This window comes from Siniperca chuatsi, linkage group LG17, assembly GCF_020085105.1.
Source record: "Siniperca chuatsi isolate FFG_IHB_CAS linkage group LG17, ASM2008510v1, whole genome shotgun sequence".
NCBI classification, from domain to species: domain Eukaryota; kingdom Metazoa; phylum Chordata; class Actinopteri; order Centrarchiformes; family Sinipercidae; genus Siniperca; species Siniperca chuatsi.
In genome coordinates this window covers 20,151,107-20,165,155 of record NC_058058.1, presented here as the reverse complement: position 1 = coordinate 20,165,155, position 14,049 = coordinate 20,151,107, and the positions used below count along the sequence as shown (strand labels likewise).

The 14,049-nt window shown below is 41.8% G+C and overlaps 2 protein-coding genes across 3 annotated transcripts; one reads left to right on the top strand and one right to left on the bottom strand.

The window, feature by feature from the left end:
* Window positions 1-3,367: 3,367 nt before the first annotated feature.
* sync (syncoilin, intermediate filament protein) lies at window positions 3,368-7,607 on the top strand. The gene is made up of 6 exons (XM_044171315.1): window positions 3,368-3,532; window positions 4,695-6,326; window positions 6,408-6,622; window positions 6,751-6,958; window positions 7,124-7,248; window positions 7,329-7,607. Exons 2-6 carry the CDS (start codon window positions 4,758-4,760, stop codon window positions 7,372-7,374), a joined length of 2,163 nt encoding a protein of 720 aa, XP_044027250.1. The 5' UTR covers window positions 3,368-3,532; window positions 4,695-4,757; the 3' UTR covers window positions 7,375-7,607.
* Window positions 7,608-7,928: 321 nt separating this feature from the next.
* On the bottom strand, window positions 7,929-13,656 carry rbbp4 (retinoblastoma binding protein 4). Of its 2 annotated transcripts, none has more exons than XM_044171323.1 (12): window positions 13,459-13,656; window positions 12,674-12,824; window positions 12,416-12,561; window positions 11,790-11,963; window positions 11,504-11,619; window positions 11,152-11,312; window positions 10,916-11,042; window positions 10,636-10,713; window positions 10,204-10,280; window positions 9,608-9,665; window positions 9,387-9,497; window positions 7,929-8,798 (listed from the first exon to the last, which is right to left on the bottom strand). In XM_044171323.1, the coding sequence occupies exons 1-12, from the start codon at window positions 13,472-13,474 to the stop codon at window positions 8,736-8,738; spliced, it is 1,278 nt and encodes a 425-aa protein (XP_044027258.1). In that variant the 5' UTR covers window positions 13,475-13,656; the 3' UTR covers window positions 7,929-8,735. The 2 variants fall into 2 exon arrangements, with proteins under 2 accessions (XP_044027258.1, XP_044027259.1); XM_044171324.1 differs by having other exon boundaries at window positions 12,674-12,821; window positions 13,459-13,646.
* Window positions 13,657-14,049: the final 393 nt, after the last annotated feature.

Here is a 14,049-nt window from a genome sequence, read left to right as displayed (position 1 = left end):
TGGGTGGCTGATGACAGTAAGAAGATGGCGGCTGACAATTATGTAGCAGAGGCACTCTCTTTAAAATAAACACCCGATAAGGTCACTGTCATTAAAACACACTTAGCCTTAGTGAGACAATGTTGTATGATGCATGGCATGACAGGGAACAACACAGTGAGAGGACAGAAGTTAGAGGTTGGAAAAGTGCGTTTGTTATCATTTCAAATCCACAGACCAACTGAGACAATGTGTCTGGGGAAACTGAAGGAGCAATGTTCTCTCTTACCACAATAAATAGTTGTCAAGGGACCCATGAGCAAGGCATTTTATCTCTGATCTCAGCAGTAGAAGACTGGTTGTACTGGGAAGCACCAGTGTGAAAGTGAGATTATGAAAACTGTGACTAAAAATGGCATCCATGCCCTTCTGACTTACTGTAAGGAAAAACGTTTACCGCTACCTGATGTCAGCTGATCTAACACACAAGAGGAACAATGAATCTATGATTTCAGAGAAACAAACTTGTTCTTCAGAGTTTTTCCTGTATAGCGAACAGAGCAGCATCCCAAGGACACTGTTAGTATTATGAACCTAATTTTTGAACATGTACCTGTGCATGAACATATCCGTGTACAGATTTTTTCTGCCATGTAATAAATAAATGCTGATAAACCTTTCCTAATCACTGACTGTTGTTGGGGTCTCTTTTCAAAATGTACAGGCGTTGGTTTTCCCACCGACGCACAGCACATGTATGGATTGTTGAAGTCTTGATACTTTTTCTTTCTGGCATTTTTGAACATTTCACATTTTGTAGAAGTGCTCCTCTAAATGCTTTTGTTCCCATTAGTACAGGTTACCGTATGTAAATTTGATGCATCTATAAGAAACAATGCATGTTGGATGAAGACAAAAACAGCGACTGCTAGTGTTTTGGCTGTACACGCGGGCTGGTGGGTCATATTTTAGAAAGATGTGCTACCAGTAGGCAATTTGTTCATTTTAAACAGGGGGGACGGAGGGTTTCCCGGTTTGTCTCGTTCACCCACGACTAGCGAACCAACTCAAGAGAAAGGCACTTAATGTGTCCCCCAGTTAACACAGGTTTTGGAAAATACATAAAAACAGATGATCAGCTGGAAGCTTAACTGATCCTAGAACAGATTTTAGTGAATAAATACACTGGATACTGTTCTGCAGAGGTGGTCCTCCACCAAAGTCCAAGGAGGAAGAGGAGGACACACTGACAGGATGTTCTGGTGAGTTTGGACAGTACTGCAGATTGGAGCAGACAGTAACAGAACAGTCTAACTGAATGTCCAACATATGGCTTTTCCCAGTGGGACATTCAGCCCTCAACCACAACGCCCCCTTAAATATTTGGTTTCCCCCTTGTCCTAGTCTACACCCACACACACACACACACACACACACACACACACAGTGATGATCTCTCCATCCTCTACGAAGGAAATTATAGAAAAGAGACAAAGAAGAGCTGAAAAGATGATGATTTTTATGGCAGGCAAGTGAGGGAGAGTCTCAAAGTCTCTCTCTAGATCCCAATGGCTGTGTGGATGTTCATCAGCACAACAGTGTGTTGAAACAAATAATCCCCCGACATAACTTCATGTAAATTACCGTCTCTCTTCCAAAGCCTTGACTTGCCAAAACACAGAGTCGCAGTGGTCAACAAGGGAGAATTAGATAAATATTACATCTTTTCTTGAGCACAAGGGACATAATCTTGTCATGGAAACACTGAATCAGAATCTCAAAGGAATGTCCATCACTATTTTACAGGGTGTTAATTGCAAATAAAGGTATATTTAGTAAAAAGGGTCATTGGATAGTTTTGTTCATTTTATCGCACAAAAAAGCTAAATAGGCGCCCATCATTTTCTTTCTATGTCTATATCCCTTTGTATAGCAGGCATTAGCCTTCACTGACAAATGTAAAAAAATAACAAGAAAAACAAACGCTGAGATCTTGTGAAAAACTAGATAATACTAGTGCTAATTACATTGGTGTTTTAATCCTGTATTTACAGTTCAATCATGACCATTAAATTAAATGCTATATTCATAGAAAACCTTACAGAAAGACTGTGTTGAGAGGTTGAAACTGTGTCTTAACTGGTTGTTCAAAGTTAGACACACTATGTTAACCTTAGGATGAGAAGAGTTCAAATTAAACTGTGAGGCCATCTAGTGGTGTCTAACTGTTACATGTGTTCCTATAGGCCTACATTGAGAAATATTCAAAAGATCATGTGTAATGAAAGGTATGAAATATGAAAAGCAAGACAAAAAGCATATAACTCATAAAATGTATATCAAATTAATGATAAACTACCATTACCTAAATGAAAGTCTATAAAATGTAAATCAGAGTTTTGGGAGTAAAAATAATAAAAACGTGTAGTCTGCTCAAGATACAGGTCACACCGAAATCTTATTTTCACCGATCAGTATTTCTCAACATTTCACCATCTCTATTGTCTCCTCCTTTATCCCTTTTCCCGTTCTTCTACATCTGGCATTCTGCCACATCTTTTCACGTCTTTTACAGCCCTGTCTCATCCTCACTGCCCTCTCCTCAGACTACAGAAGACCACCTGTGGTCCATTGTTGGGGTCAGAAGTTTAGGTGAAAACCAATCCTCCCGTGGGAAGTGGCCAGAAAAGTGCAGGGAGCTATTTAAAGGCTTCTCGATAATGATGAGGCACGGGTGGAATCTTAGAGCCATGTTCTCTTTCATCATAAACACACACACGCACACACACACACCTCTCAACAGCCATAATAAATGCATCCAGCTGTAACTCCACCAGTCAATCTGGTATTATAGAAGTAAAAACTAAAAGATGTATGTGTGCTACAAGTTCTACTGATGCAAAAAGTGATGATCTTACCAAGCGTATCTCAAAACTAATGAAACATTCAGTCAGTGAATTATTTAATTGTACTTTCTAATGCAGTTTCACCTTCTGTTTATTCTGAAATGACTGATATCTTGAAAAAAAGGCAGATTACTCTTTGTATATAAAGACAATGTCACCTGATTTATGAAAATGCATGTTTTCTGACAATCAAAATACGTCAACCTTTCAGCGAGCCCGTTGTGGAGCTTTCCAACAAATAAAAGTTAGACAAACTGGTTATAAACTATAGCTACCAGGTGTCCAGTATAATTCTTAGAGGTGCGTTTTGGAAAATCTTTAATCTCTCTTGGGTCGAAACAGCCCGCTGTGGCTCCTCTTTCTCCCAGCCGAGTGTTTATTAATAAACCTAAACAGATTTGAGGTAGTCATGGTCACACATAGCAGCACACTGACTGAGAGGGAGGCTGGGTCAACTGTTTTTACCCCCCCCCCCCAGTTCATCTGCACACACTGCTCCCGCTCAGTCTTTGCTGCTCACTCTTTGCTGCTCACTCTTTGCCGCTCACTCTTTGCCGCTCACTTTGCTTTGTCATTTGAACCACAACTCGTTTCTAACAGATACAGGATACCGCATAAGGGCAGAAGAAAAAGGCATATACGCAGAAGTAAGTACAACTAGATTTCATGTTTATATATGATGGTTTGTGTAACTAATGTTGATCAAATTTGAATGGAAACCCCTGTAGAAAATCCAAACACTAACCATTCAACATTCAAATAACTAACTGAAGTGAAGTAATAGCAGTTAAAACAATAAACCACGTATCACATGAAGCTTAAAAGAAAGTTATTTTTTTATGTTTAATATAAGAAGAAAAGTAAATGTTCAGAATGCTCAGCAAATATAGGCCAGTGCAGTTTTTGGGTGGTGGAGGTATAAAGGAATGTGACTTGCAGCAAGACAGCTGGTGACTGTCACGTCTTGTCATGCCCATGCATAACACAACACTGTCCAGTCCTTGGGCACTGGGGACACTTACAAGACAAAACAAAAGACAGAGGGAGAAAGAAAGAAGGGAGTTGTTGGTGCTGTAGATTTTAGTACCCAACATTACTTGTATTATCTGACTCAGTTTAACACAAATGCAAGAGCTGCGTCTTGAAATTTGGTCGAGGAGGTTTTGGCGAGGAAACAGCAGCTATCAAATAAATGTTGCACTTGTCTTCCATCCCCTTTTTACATTACAAATCGCTGCTGATGACAGTATTGGGTCAATTTGATCAATTTACTCTCGGAGTCTCTGGCCAGTCTTGGCAAACACCTCGAAGGGTGAAATTACAGTGACATTATTCACCAGGGGAGAGTGCAAATGCCCATCCATCGGCACAATGACATGTTATGATAATCTGCTCTCTAATGTAATCTGTGTAATGCCACTTGTTGGAGCTTCAGACGAAAGCCGTTTGTGTGTGTTCATAGTAGTACTGTTGCAGTGTTCATGTGAAAGAGTAGCCTTGTTTGAGGTGGCCTGATCATTGCCAAGCAGTCAGTCAGTCCCTGGGGCATCTAGTGGGACAGCTGCTGGTAGCATACCATCTGCTAAACTGCCCCCTTGCCCAGCTCTACATACCCACATGTGCTAATGACATCAGCATAGCTTACACAGAAGTCTGGCCAAAATATTAACCCAACTCCTCCGTTGACATGTCATCAGTGCAGGCCAGGCCTAGTATTTGTGACATGCAACACGACTGTCAACAACTACAGCTATCATGCTTAATATGCATCAGCTAGGCTGTCTAACATAATCATCTGCTTTTGTCAAGGGATGAGACAGTTGTAAAAGAGGCTTCTACATCGAAAGTGGCTACAAGAATTAGGCTAAACCAATGGAGGACCTGGACGATAACATTTCATCTACAGGGTTTGACCCTCTCTTCATTAAAGAAGAGGATGCGGATCAGGACAGAACCCTCATGGAGCAAAGAGAGTGCAGCATGGCACAATCCGGACTCACCTTCACAGGAACACAGCTGAATCAATCTACTTTAATTAAGCCATACTTACAGAATATGGATGACTTACTGAAAAGCTGTGGGGAGCTCACTGGTATCCCTTTTGGCTCTCACTTCTCAGAAAGTTACAATGAAACAAGCCTGACTGAATCAACTCATAACCACAGCAAACAGGAAGACACAATGGAGAGCTACGGAGAAACAAGTATTTCTCCCCAAGCATATCTTTCCACAAGCTACATTGACACACACATGGATGGGGCTGGAACAGAAGACCAGCCAGCACAAGGCCAGTCGCCAGGCTTGGGCACCATCATCAACAGGTGGGGAGTGACCACAGAAGTTTCTCGCCAAAGAGAAATGCCTCTCACTTCAGCGGGGAACAAACTGAGTGACACCATGGTGGAGTACGAGGGCCAGCTGTTGGGGATGTTGGCCATGCTGGAGAGCTGTATGGAAGAGACTGGGATGGACTTTGAACCCCAAGACTGGGTCACAGATGCAAGCCAAGAATATGTACACATCAGTAAGAATCCTCATTTTTGCAGGGGTACAACACTAGTGCCCATTCAGCAAGGGAGGCCCATGAAGTTGGAGACCCAGCCATTGCAATTAGAAACCTGGGCTGGTCAACATGCAGAGGGAGATGAAGCTTCCAAGAAAAGCAGAAATGAGGTGACAGCAGGTTCAGCAACAAATGGAAGCCAGCAGAATCCTGTGCTTAGCTGTGACAGCATGGGTGGCTTCTCAAAAGAAATATTGGAAAGGCAAGGGAATCTGAAAACAGACAAGGGGCTTCTTGATCCTCAGTTCAGGTTTTCAGGGCCATCAATGCCATTAGATAGTACAGAAAATGATCCAATGTACTGTGAGCCGACAAAGACAGGATATGTGTCTACTAATGAAGGCACACAGACGAAGGGAGACGTACCTGGGATTGAAGTAAACATTGAATGGCCAGCTGAAGAGAGACAGGAGCTCAAGATGGACACCATTGATCTGGGATCTGGCATGAATGAACTAGGCGCAATAGGGTCACAGATGGAGGAGTGCATAGAGGAGGTACAGCGGTTAGAGAAGAGGAGGAAGGAACTGCTGGCAGAGGTGCTGGAGTTGAGAGGGAATAAAGACGGAGAGGAGGCAGAGGGGAGCAATGAGGAGGAAGAGGAGCCAGTTGATAGCAAAGTGGCAGAGCTGATGAACGCACTGAAGAGTGAGGAAGAAGGGAGAAGAAAAGAGAGGAAGAGGGAGATTCAGAGCCTTAGGGAGGAGAGAGCAGAGGAGGAGAGGAGGATGTGGAAGGTGAACCTGGAGAGACAGGGGCTGCAGGAGGAGCTCAGAAAGCTGAAGAGGAGGCTGTTTGCCATGGTTAGGGACTGTGCTCACAACCAGGTCGCTCTGAACACCCAGCACCGTGAGGTGGAGCTGCTAAAGAGAGAAGAGGTAAGAAACTCCTCAAGAAAAATCTTTATCTGTTCATCGCATTTCTAAGGAAGCCTCCACATAAAAATCTCTTTCTTCCAGGACAAGCTGCAGTCACTGGTGCTCCAGCTGACAGAAGAAGGCTCCCAGCTCAGATCAGCCCAACAAAAACAGCTCTTAGACCTACAAGCAGAGCTTCATGCCCAGAGCTCCAGTCAGACCTCCAACACCCAGGACGAGCTGACCCAGTGCAGGAGGCACTCCTGTGGGGACATCCAGCAGTATGTGCAGGGTGGGCTGAGAGCCCTGGAGGACAGGTGCTGACACTGTCTAGTACTGGTTTGTTTTTTGAAAAGTTTGTATTTGGTCATGATAATTACTCTCATCCTTTTTTTTTGTTTTACATTTATACACTCATTAAACTGTCAATGGTTGTCTTGGCCAGGTATGAACCCATTTTGCTCACGTTGTTGAAGAGGAGAGAGACAACCGCCGGAGCACTGGTGAAAGCCAAAGAGCAGGCCCAGGAGCTGAGGGTCCAGCTGAGACCCCTAAAGGAGGAGATCCAAAAGCTGAAGCTCCAGAGGGCTTGTTTGGAGGAGAAACTCAAACTAATTCACATACAGAGAAGAGAAGATGTGCAGCAGTACAAGGTAAGCAAGCAGGGGAGTGCAATTGGCAAGGAAGAAGGAAAGAAAGACAAACAGGAAGAAGATGGTAGGGGAGCTTTGGAAGGAACAAACTGTCCTTCAACTGTGCATCAGTAGAAAGAAGGGTCACCTGATACACAAACCAGTAAAGTTATGCCATTCTTACAGGAGACAGTGTACTGTCTGGAGGAGAGCAGCAGAGAGCTCAAGACCGAGATAAACATTCAGAAGAGAAAAACCAAAGAGATAGAGGAGTTGAGAGACAGCCTAACCAAACAACTACTCCTTTACAGGTATGATTTGTTTATCTATTCTGTATCATACTTTAAAAAACCTTTAGGGAATAGCTCTAATTAAAAGATTTTTCTTACAGGGCCGCCATTGAGGACCACAAGTGTGACGATGAGGAGGAAACATGATTGTATGTTTTTAATTTAAAAAAAAAAGTTCTGTGATTTAATAACTGATAATTTTTTGTCTGCAACATAGTGAACTCCAAGGTTCAATTAATGCACTTTACAAATATTAAGACATGCTATTAAAAAAAACTAAAATTGACAAATGTTTTTTTTTTTAGAACAGTCTAATAATTTACTAGACTGCAATTTGTAGAAAGGTTTTGTTATGAATAAAAGCTTTGTGTTCATTGCAATGTGAGTGCAACTGACGAGTTAATGTTTGCATGAAAAGCAGAGGGGTTCATGTACTTATAAGGGCAACATGGCTGAAGAACTAAACAGTGGGACACAGTAATTGAGTGAGAGTATGTTCAGCAGACAGAAAAGCACCAAGATGTCACTCCAGACACATAAAACGGTCTGAGCAAAGTGTCACGAGGCATAACTAACTCTTAGACTAAAAGGATTATTTAGTGTTGTTTAAAAATACTTCCAAGCTTAACAAGACAAGCTCCTGATCCTATTAACAAAATATGTAACACATTTATATTGAGAAATGTTGACAATACATCAAGTGGATGAAACACATTTTATTAAGAATGCACTCACTGTACAAATATTGAACATAGAAAAAGTTCAACAACTAATCTATATCACGAAAACATTTAAATGATTATTGTATGACTGAGGGGAGGGGAGGTGGGACCACAGATGGACATTTCAAACACAGATTCTCTTCAAAATTGTAATTTCATTCAGAAGCAGCTGGTGTGAAAATCAGTGTCCAGAACAATTAGGTGATGACCAGACTGAAGCAATGAAAATAAGACATTTTTAGGACAATAAGCCTGTGAACAACCTCTATCAAAGTCACAGTAAATGTCACTATGCTGTGCACTGTGTCAAAAAGCTGGACTGCATTTTTTCTGTAACATTTCCAAAATGTGCAGAGGGGGCTGTTTACACTCTAACAGCAGGTTATTGTAAATTACCACTTTGGGGTCGTCAGTTTGATCACCACCTTAAGTTCTAGAAACTCCTTTTATTTATTATTGAAAAAGCATTGGCTAAACATTTCAGTGTAGAAGGGAGGGCCAATTTGGTTACAAAAATATAACTTTTATATGCACTGCGAAAAACATGGATGAGATTCTTCAGGCAATAAATTACTCAGTTAAAGGAGAGTTCTTCACTTTGAGTATTCAAAACAGGACCAGGGCTACACATGATTCTTCTTTCTTGTATTTACAGTGATTTACGGCATACAGTGTCCCACCAGTAAAGTAGAGAAGGATGGGAAGAAGTAGCTGCATGAAACTACTGAGGTGGCAGTTTGGCAGTTTGTGATGAGGTCGCAGGTTAAGACACAGCAAGCAGAGGCGTTAGGCTGTGGCTTCAGGGTCTGTCGAACCCTCTGGATCTTCATCGTTATAGATGTTCTCAGCCTAAAAGGAGAATCGGTGCGTCAGTCATTCAGCCACATACTGTCAGGTTGTCAAGACATATTTACAAGTCAGTGGCATTTTTTGATTCCAGAACAACCAGAAAAAGACTGAGGCTTTCAAAGAACCACATTTTACCAAGAAAAGACTGCATGCTTAACTACTACCTTTTCTGGCATCTCTAACAGTACAGTGCTACAGGAAAGAGAGAAGTTTAAGTAGTATAAAAAAGTATTACAAAGAGAAAGGAGTAAACACACAACTAGGTTAGTACACTTTAGGGCTGGGACGATTCATCAATGTAATTGACATCATTGATTACGGAAATTCGTCAATTTGCAATGAAGTATGGCTGCTTTTCCCTGCAAATTCATTGTTGCCTGCTCTGATCCAGAGACAAGGGATCCTGAGGACAGAGCCGTCTGCTGTCTGTGACCATAACATGTTGCTGTAAAATGTATTATCTTCTATGTTGTTTTTGAGGGAAAATAATTCCCTCCAAGATAATATAATACAAAGAACGAATCATGTTCTCTGCCTGTCCATACCTAACACGCTTTAGTAAAATGTGGTCTCAGCTTGTAGTCTCACCATTTGCCAGACTTGCATAATGTTGTCTTCAGACACCGAGCAGATGACCCAGGGCTCGTTGGGGTTCCAGGAGAAGTCAGAGATCTTGGCTGTGTGGCCTCCATGGATAAACTAGTAGATAGACGAAAAGGCCACCATTTTCATTATTATGATACAAGATGACGTTACCAATAATAGAGAATCTCATCTTCCGAAGTTCAGCAGTCTTCAATGAGACTCACCAGTAGCTCAGGCGGGCCATCCTCTGCATCTTCTGGTGACTGCTCCTCTCCGATTTTACTACAAAAAACAGACAGAAGAGTTAAACCTGGTACCAAAAAATGTTGCAGTATCACTAACCCCACATGTCCATTGGATGCGGCTGCGACTTTGTCACGTCTGTGTCGTGATTCAAATGTCCACTGTTTCAGAATCAAATACTTTATTGATCCCCGAGGGGAAACTCTTTGGCAACAGGAGTTTCACAAGTGGAGTGTCTTCAAGCAGTCTGTTCTTTGGCAGCCATATTTTCAATGACTTGACTGTAGTACAGCACGTCGTCTCATCTTTAAATTTAATCTGTACTCCCTGAATAGGGTAAATTAGCAGAAGGAAAACCAAAGCTTTGCTCTGGCAAAAATAGACCTGGCGCGTAAAGATAGTGGAGCTGAGAAAAGAGCCGCACTTGAAACATGGGTGAGACGTTCCGTTCACAGGCCGGTGGACATTACCACACTGGCCTGAATAGCAGGGGATCATCTCTGGCAGCCGCTATGGAGCCGGAACGCGACACAGCCGCATGCGGTGGACAATGGGGGTAAGATGTTAAGTTCTTTACCTGAGGTCCCAGACGTTGAGGCGACGGTCTGTTCCACTGGATGCCAATATGGTCTCATTATGGGGTGACCACTGAACCTGGAAAAGCCAGAGTCAGAAAACTCAAATTAGGTCACCCCAAACAGCAACACAGATATACAATACTGAAACTTTCGTCATAAAGAATTTGTCAGGAACATTTATCTTAGAGTACATGGCTTTGCTTGACAAGTGTTGATGCTTCGGATCTATGATAACGTTTTGACTTATACATTAGAAATTCTTCAAAGCACCTGGAAACTGTTCTGTCTGAGAAATCAAGAGATTACAATTTATAATTGCATCAGTGTGATTTAATTTCTTCCATTGTTTTTTAACTGACTATACAGATTTGAACACACGATACTCTGCTATCCTTATTTCAAGGAAATTTCATGAGTGATAAATATCTTACCTGGAAGATCTCATCCTTGTGTGACTCGAAGGAATGCAGCTTCAGTTTTAAGTTTCTCAAGTCCCAAAGAGCCACAGTCTGTGAGCAGGAAAGATATTACAAACACCTGCCAGATTTTCTTAATCTCTGCATTAACACTGCAGTTACAAAAGAGCAATACTATTATCAGTATTATTTTAGTCAAAGAGTTATAAAATGCACATGATATCACAGAGTTAAACCCCATGCTGTAAATTAAACTAAATAACAACAATTAAGAAGTGGTGGAATATTGCATTACCTTGTCTGCAGAGCCAGAGGCAAGTATGAACTCGCTGTAAGGGTTAAATGACAAACAGTTGACCTCTGCTGTGTGGGCATCTACTGCATGGCTGGGTTTGGAGGTGTTGTTCGAACGAGTGTCCCAACTGTGGTGAAAAACGACATATCATTCCATGGACTGTGCAAGATCACATAACTTTTCACATAAACTGTTTCATTCAACTGTCTGATTTGACTTATTATCAAGTTCCTTACATCATGAGCTTCTGGTCATCTGCTACAGATCCAAAGAGTGACTCGTGAAGCAAGTGCCAGGAGACGTCTTCCACCACAGCAGTGTGACCGGTGAAGATAGTCTTGGCATCTACTATCTTCCCTTCCTTTGGCACAGCACTTATGTCCCACAGACAGACAGTCTACAGATTAGGAAAGATGAGAGATAAATCCCATCAATATTTCAGATCCCATGTTAATTTCCTGAAATGGAGCACGAGTTTATTGTATGGAATATGTGCCACTAAAACTGGTTACCCAATAAAACTCCCAAAATATGGAAAGATGCTTGATAATATTTGAATACAGCAATGAAACATGACTTTTCTCTTACATGGTCATCTGAAGCACTAAGTAGTGAGCCAGACAAGTTTGGATTCCAGGAGAGACCATAGCCTTCTTTCTGATGGCCTCTAAGACGCAGATCAGGGCGACACTCTCCAGAAGCATCTGTGGACAATAAAATTAATGCACATTGTCTATTTCTTTCACAGCATAAACAAGACCTGATACACAGAATTGAGGATGTGTTAAACAAAATACTTTTCAGTATGTCAAAGGTACCAATTAGCCCCCATGCCACCTTTAGCAGTGTCCTGTACTGTGCGTGATCTATGTACCTGGCTTGGAGGGGTGCTTGGTGTAGTCAAACACCAGCACATCTGAGGTGGGGGTCTTGGTGGCAATGATGCAGGGGTTCTGGGGCATATAGCGGGCACGGTTCACCTCTCCTTCATGGCTGATCTTGATTTCTATCTCAATCTTGCCGCTTACTGAGCCGAAGCCTCCAAACTCTGCAGGGAAATAAAAGGAAATATGTTTATAGTATAGAGACACAATGCGGAGGCATAAGGCAATTGATTTAGGGACAATAACTCTGATCTGCCCAAAGAAGTCTAATAATAAAAGGTGACCCCGACTTAAGTGACTTCTATTTTGCAAATAAATACAAAAGGAAACAATTTTACATGCAACAGTTGCATTTTAATGCTTACTGAGGTGTCTGCTTGATTTACAGTACCTAATAGCTACTCAGTGTCACTTTAACCATCTAATCCACTTAAGAATATAATTATCATTACTATTATTATTATTTTATCACCTTAATCGGGTTAAAAGATTAGTAATGTACATGTTATGCATCTCTTTAAAACACACCTACTATACTATACATATACACTACATGAAAAGTCTGCCTGCCTGAATTTTCACTCTTATTTAGCATGTGACTGTACAAGTCTCCAACCTCCTTTTTCGCTGTCATAATGTGAGGCGTCAAACTGGGCGTCATCATTGGGCAGCTGGACGCTGGCAATGACCAGGTGATTCTGCTCATCAGATGTGTGAGTACCCAACACCAGCCGGTGCACACTGTAATCCTTCCCCTCTGGCCTAGTAGGAAAAAATTTGTTTTATCATTAATGTCATTCACACTTATTGAAAGAGTGCATGTTGGTATACACATGTGAGAATTACAACTGGCCCAATGTGTAAAATTGTGTACCTGGAGACGTCAGGCAGCCACTGAGCAGTAAGACTTGGCCACTCTAATGCGTGGGTCATAACCAGGTCGTACAGGAAGGGAGTGTTTTTCTTCCAGATCTTGTACTCCTCATTTATCACCCTCTCCTCAACAGCATCATCAAATGCACCTGCTGAGAGGACAGAGAATGATGACAGGACTAGTGATGAATGATTGTTCACCAACATTTACAGTTTTTATTTACTTCAAACGTTTACAAGATGCGTCTAAAGCTTCCACCTTCGTGTTAGTTTAATATTAAGGGAACTGCCCGTGTATCTCAGCGAAAGTCAAGGCATTGATAACAGTTAATGCTACGGCACTTCATCAACGGCTGTTTAAAGTTGTCTTTGCAGACGACAAATGTCACATAAATTAGGTGACTAGTGTTCAGTATGTGGCAGTATGGAAGTGTTTTCAGAAGCATATCACCATTAGCTTATCTGGCTATCACGATTGTGCTCTTGCTAGCGTTAGCATACTTAATATAGACAGTCGCGCTGAGGCCTTACTCGCAACTAGGGTATAACGTTATAGCAGATAACGTCAACTGTTGGCAAACAATGCGAAAACAAGAACTGTAAATTGAAACCGAGATTGTTATAGCTCACACAATGAAAATTTACCCGGGTTATTTTATGACTGATAAAAGCCAGCTCAGGCGCTTTGGCAGCTAGCTGCTACCTAAGCTAGCCAGGTAGCTAGCTAAGACATGTCACATAACCGCGTTATTTGTTGCTGAAAAAAAATAAAAGCTTTCACTTTACCTTCCTTGTCCGCCATTGCAGGTATCGTATAGGCCACGGAGATTTAAGGTTAACTACGATACGGAGACAAAGAGCCTTGTCTCAGGTCCCCCTCTGGTGTGCTTTGTTTAAAGCACAGAGTAAACGACGGTAAGCTAGCAGCCGACTGTGAGAGACGTGGGTGCATTCGCGCGCTCGCTCAACGCAAGCAAGAGAGGCAGTCATTCCACCAATCACACCGCAGCAGCTGTACTCGTGTTAACCAGCAGAGGGCAGCAGAGAGCAGCAGGAGGCCGTGTGATGCTGCCTTCAAGTACCTACATTGGTCAGTGACGACCAGATAGAGCTACACGTTATGAATATATCTATGGTGACGACCAAAGACTGTACCAGTACATAAATCCGTCAAAAAATGTTTTGTGATGAATGCTCAGAGACAATGCACCACTTATTTCGGTACTGCAACTACACACAGAAATGTTTGTCTGATATTAACAAGTTTTTAAAAATCCTACATCAACACCGACTTTCTGTCGGATTTTCAAAACGATCTTGCGAAATATCACATTCATAAATGTAAATTTATAAAAAACAAAAAATAACAAAGCCAAA

Coding starts and splice junctions, on each gene's coding strand:
- sync (XM_044171315.1), top strand. CDS start 4,758: ATGGAGGACCTGGACGATAACATTTCATCTACAGGGTTTGACCCTCTC. Junction 6,959..7,123: donor AAGATGTGCAGCAGTACAAG/GTAAGCAAGCAG, acceptor CCATTCTTACAG/GAGACAGTGTACTGTCTGGA. Junction 7,249..7,328: donor AAACAACTACTCCTTTACAG/GTATGATTTGTT, acceptor TTTTTCTTACAG/GGCCGCCATTGAGGACCACA.
- rbbp4 (XM_044171323.1), bottom strand. Junction 11,043..11,151: donor GATGACCAGAAGCTCATGAT/GTAAGGAACTTG, acceptor TTTTCACCACAG/TTGGGACACTCGTTCGAACA. Junction 8,799..9,386: donor TTATGCAAGTCTGGCAAATG/GTGAGACTACAA, acceptor TTCTCCTTTTAG/GCTGAGAACATCTATAACGA.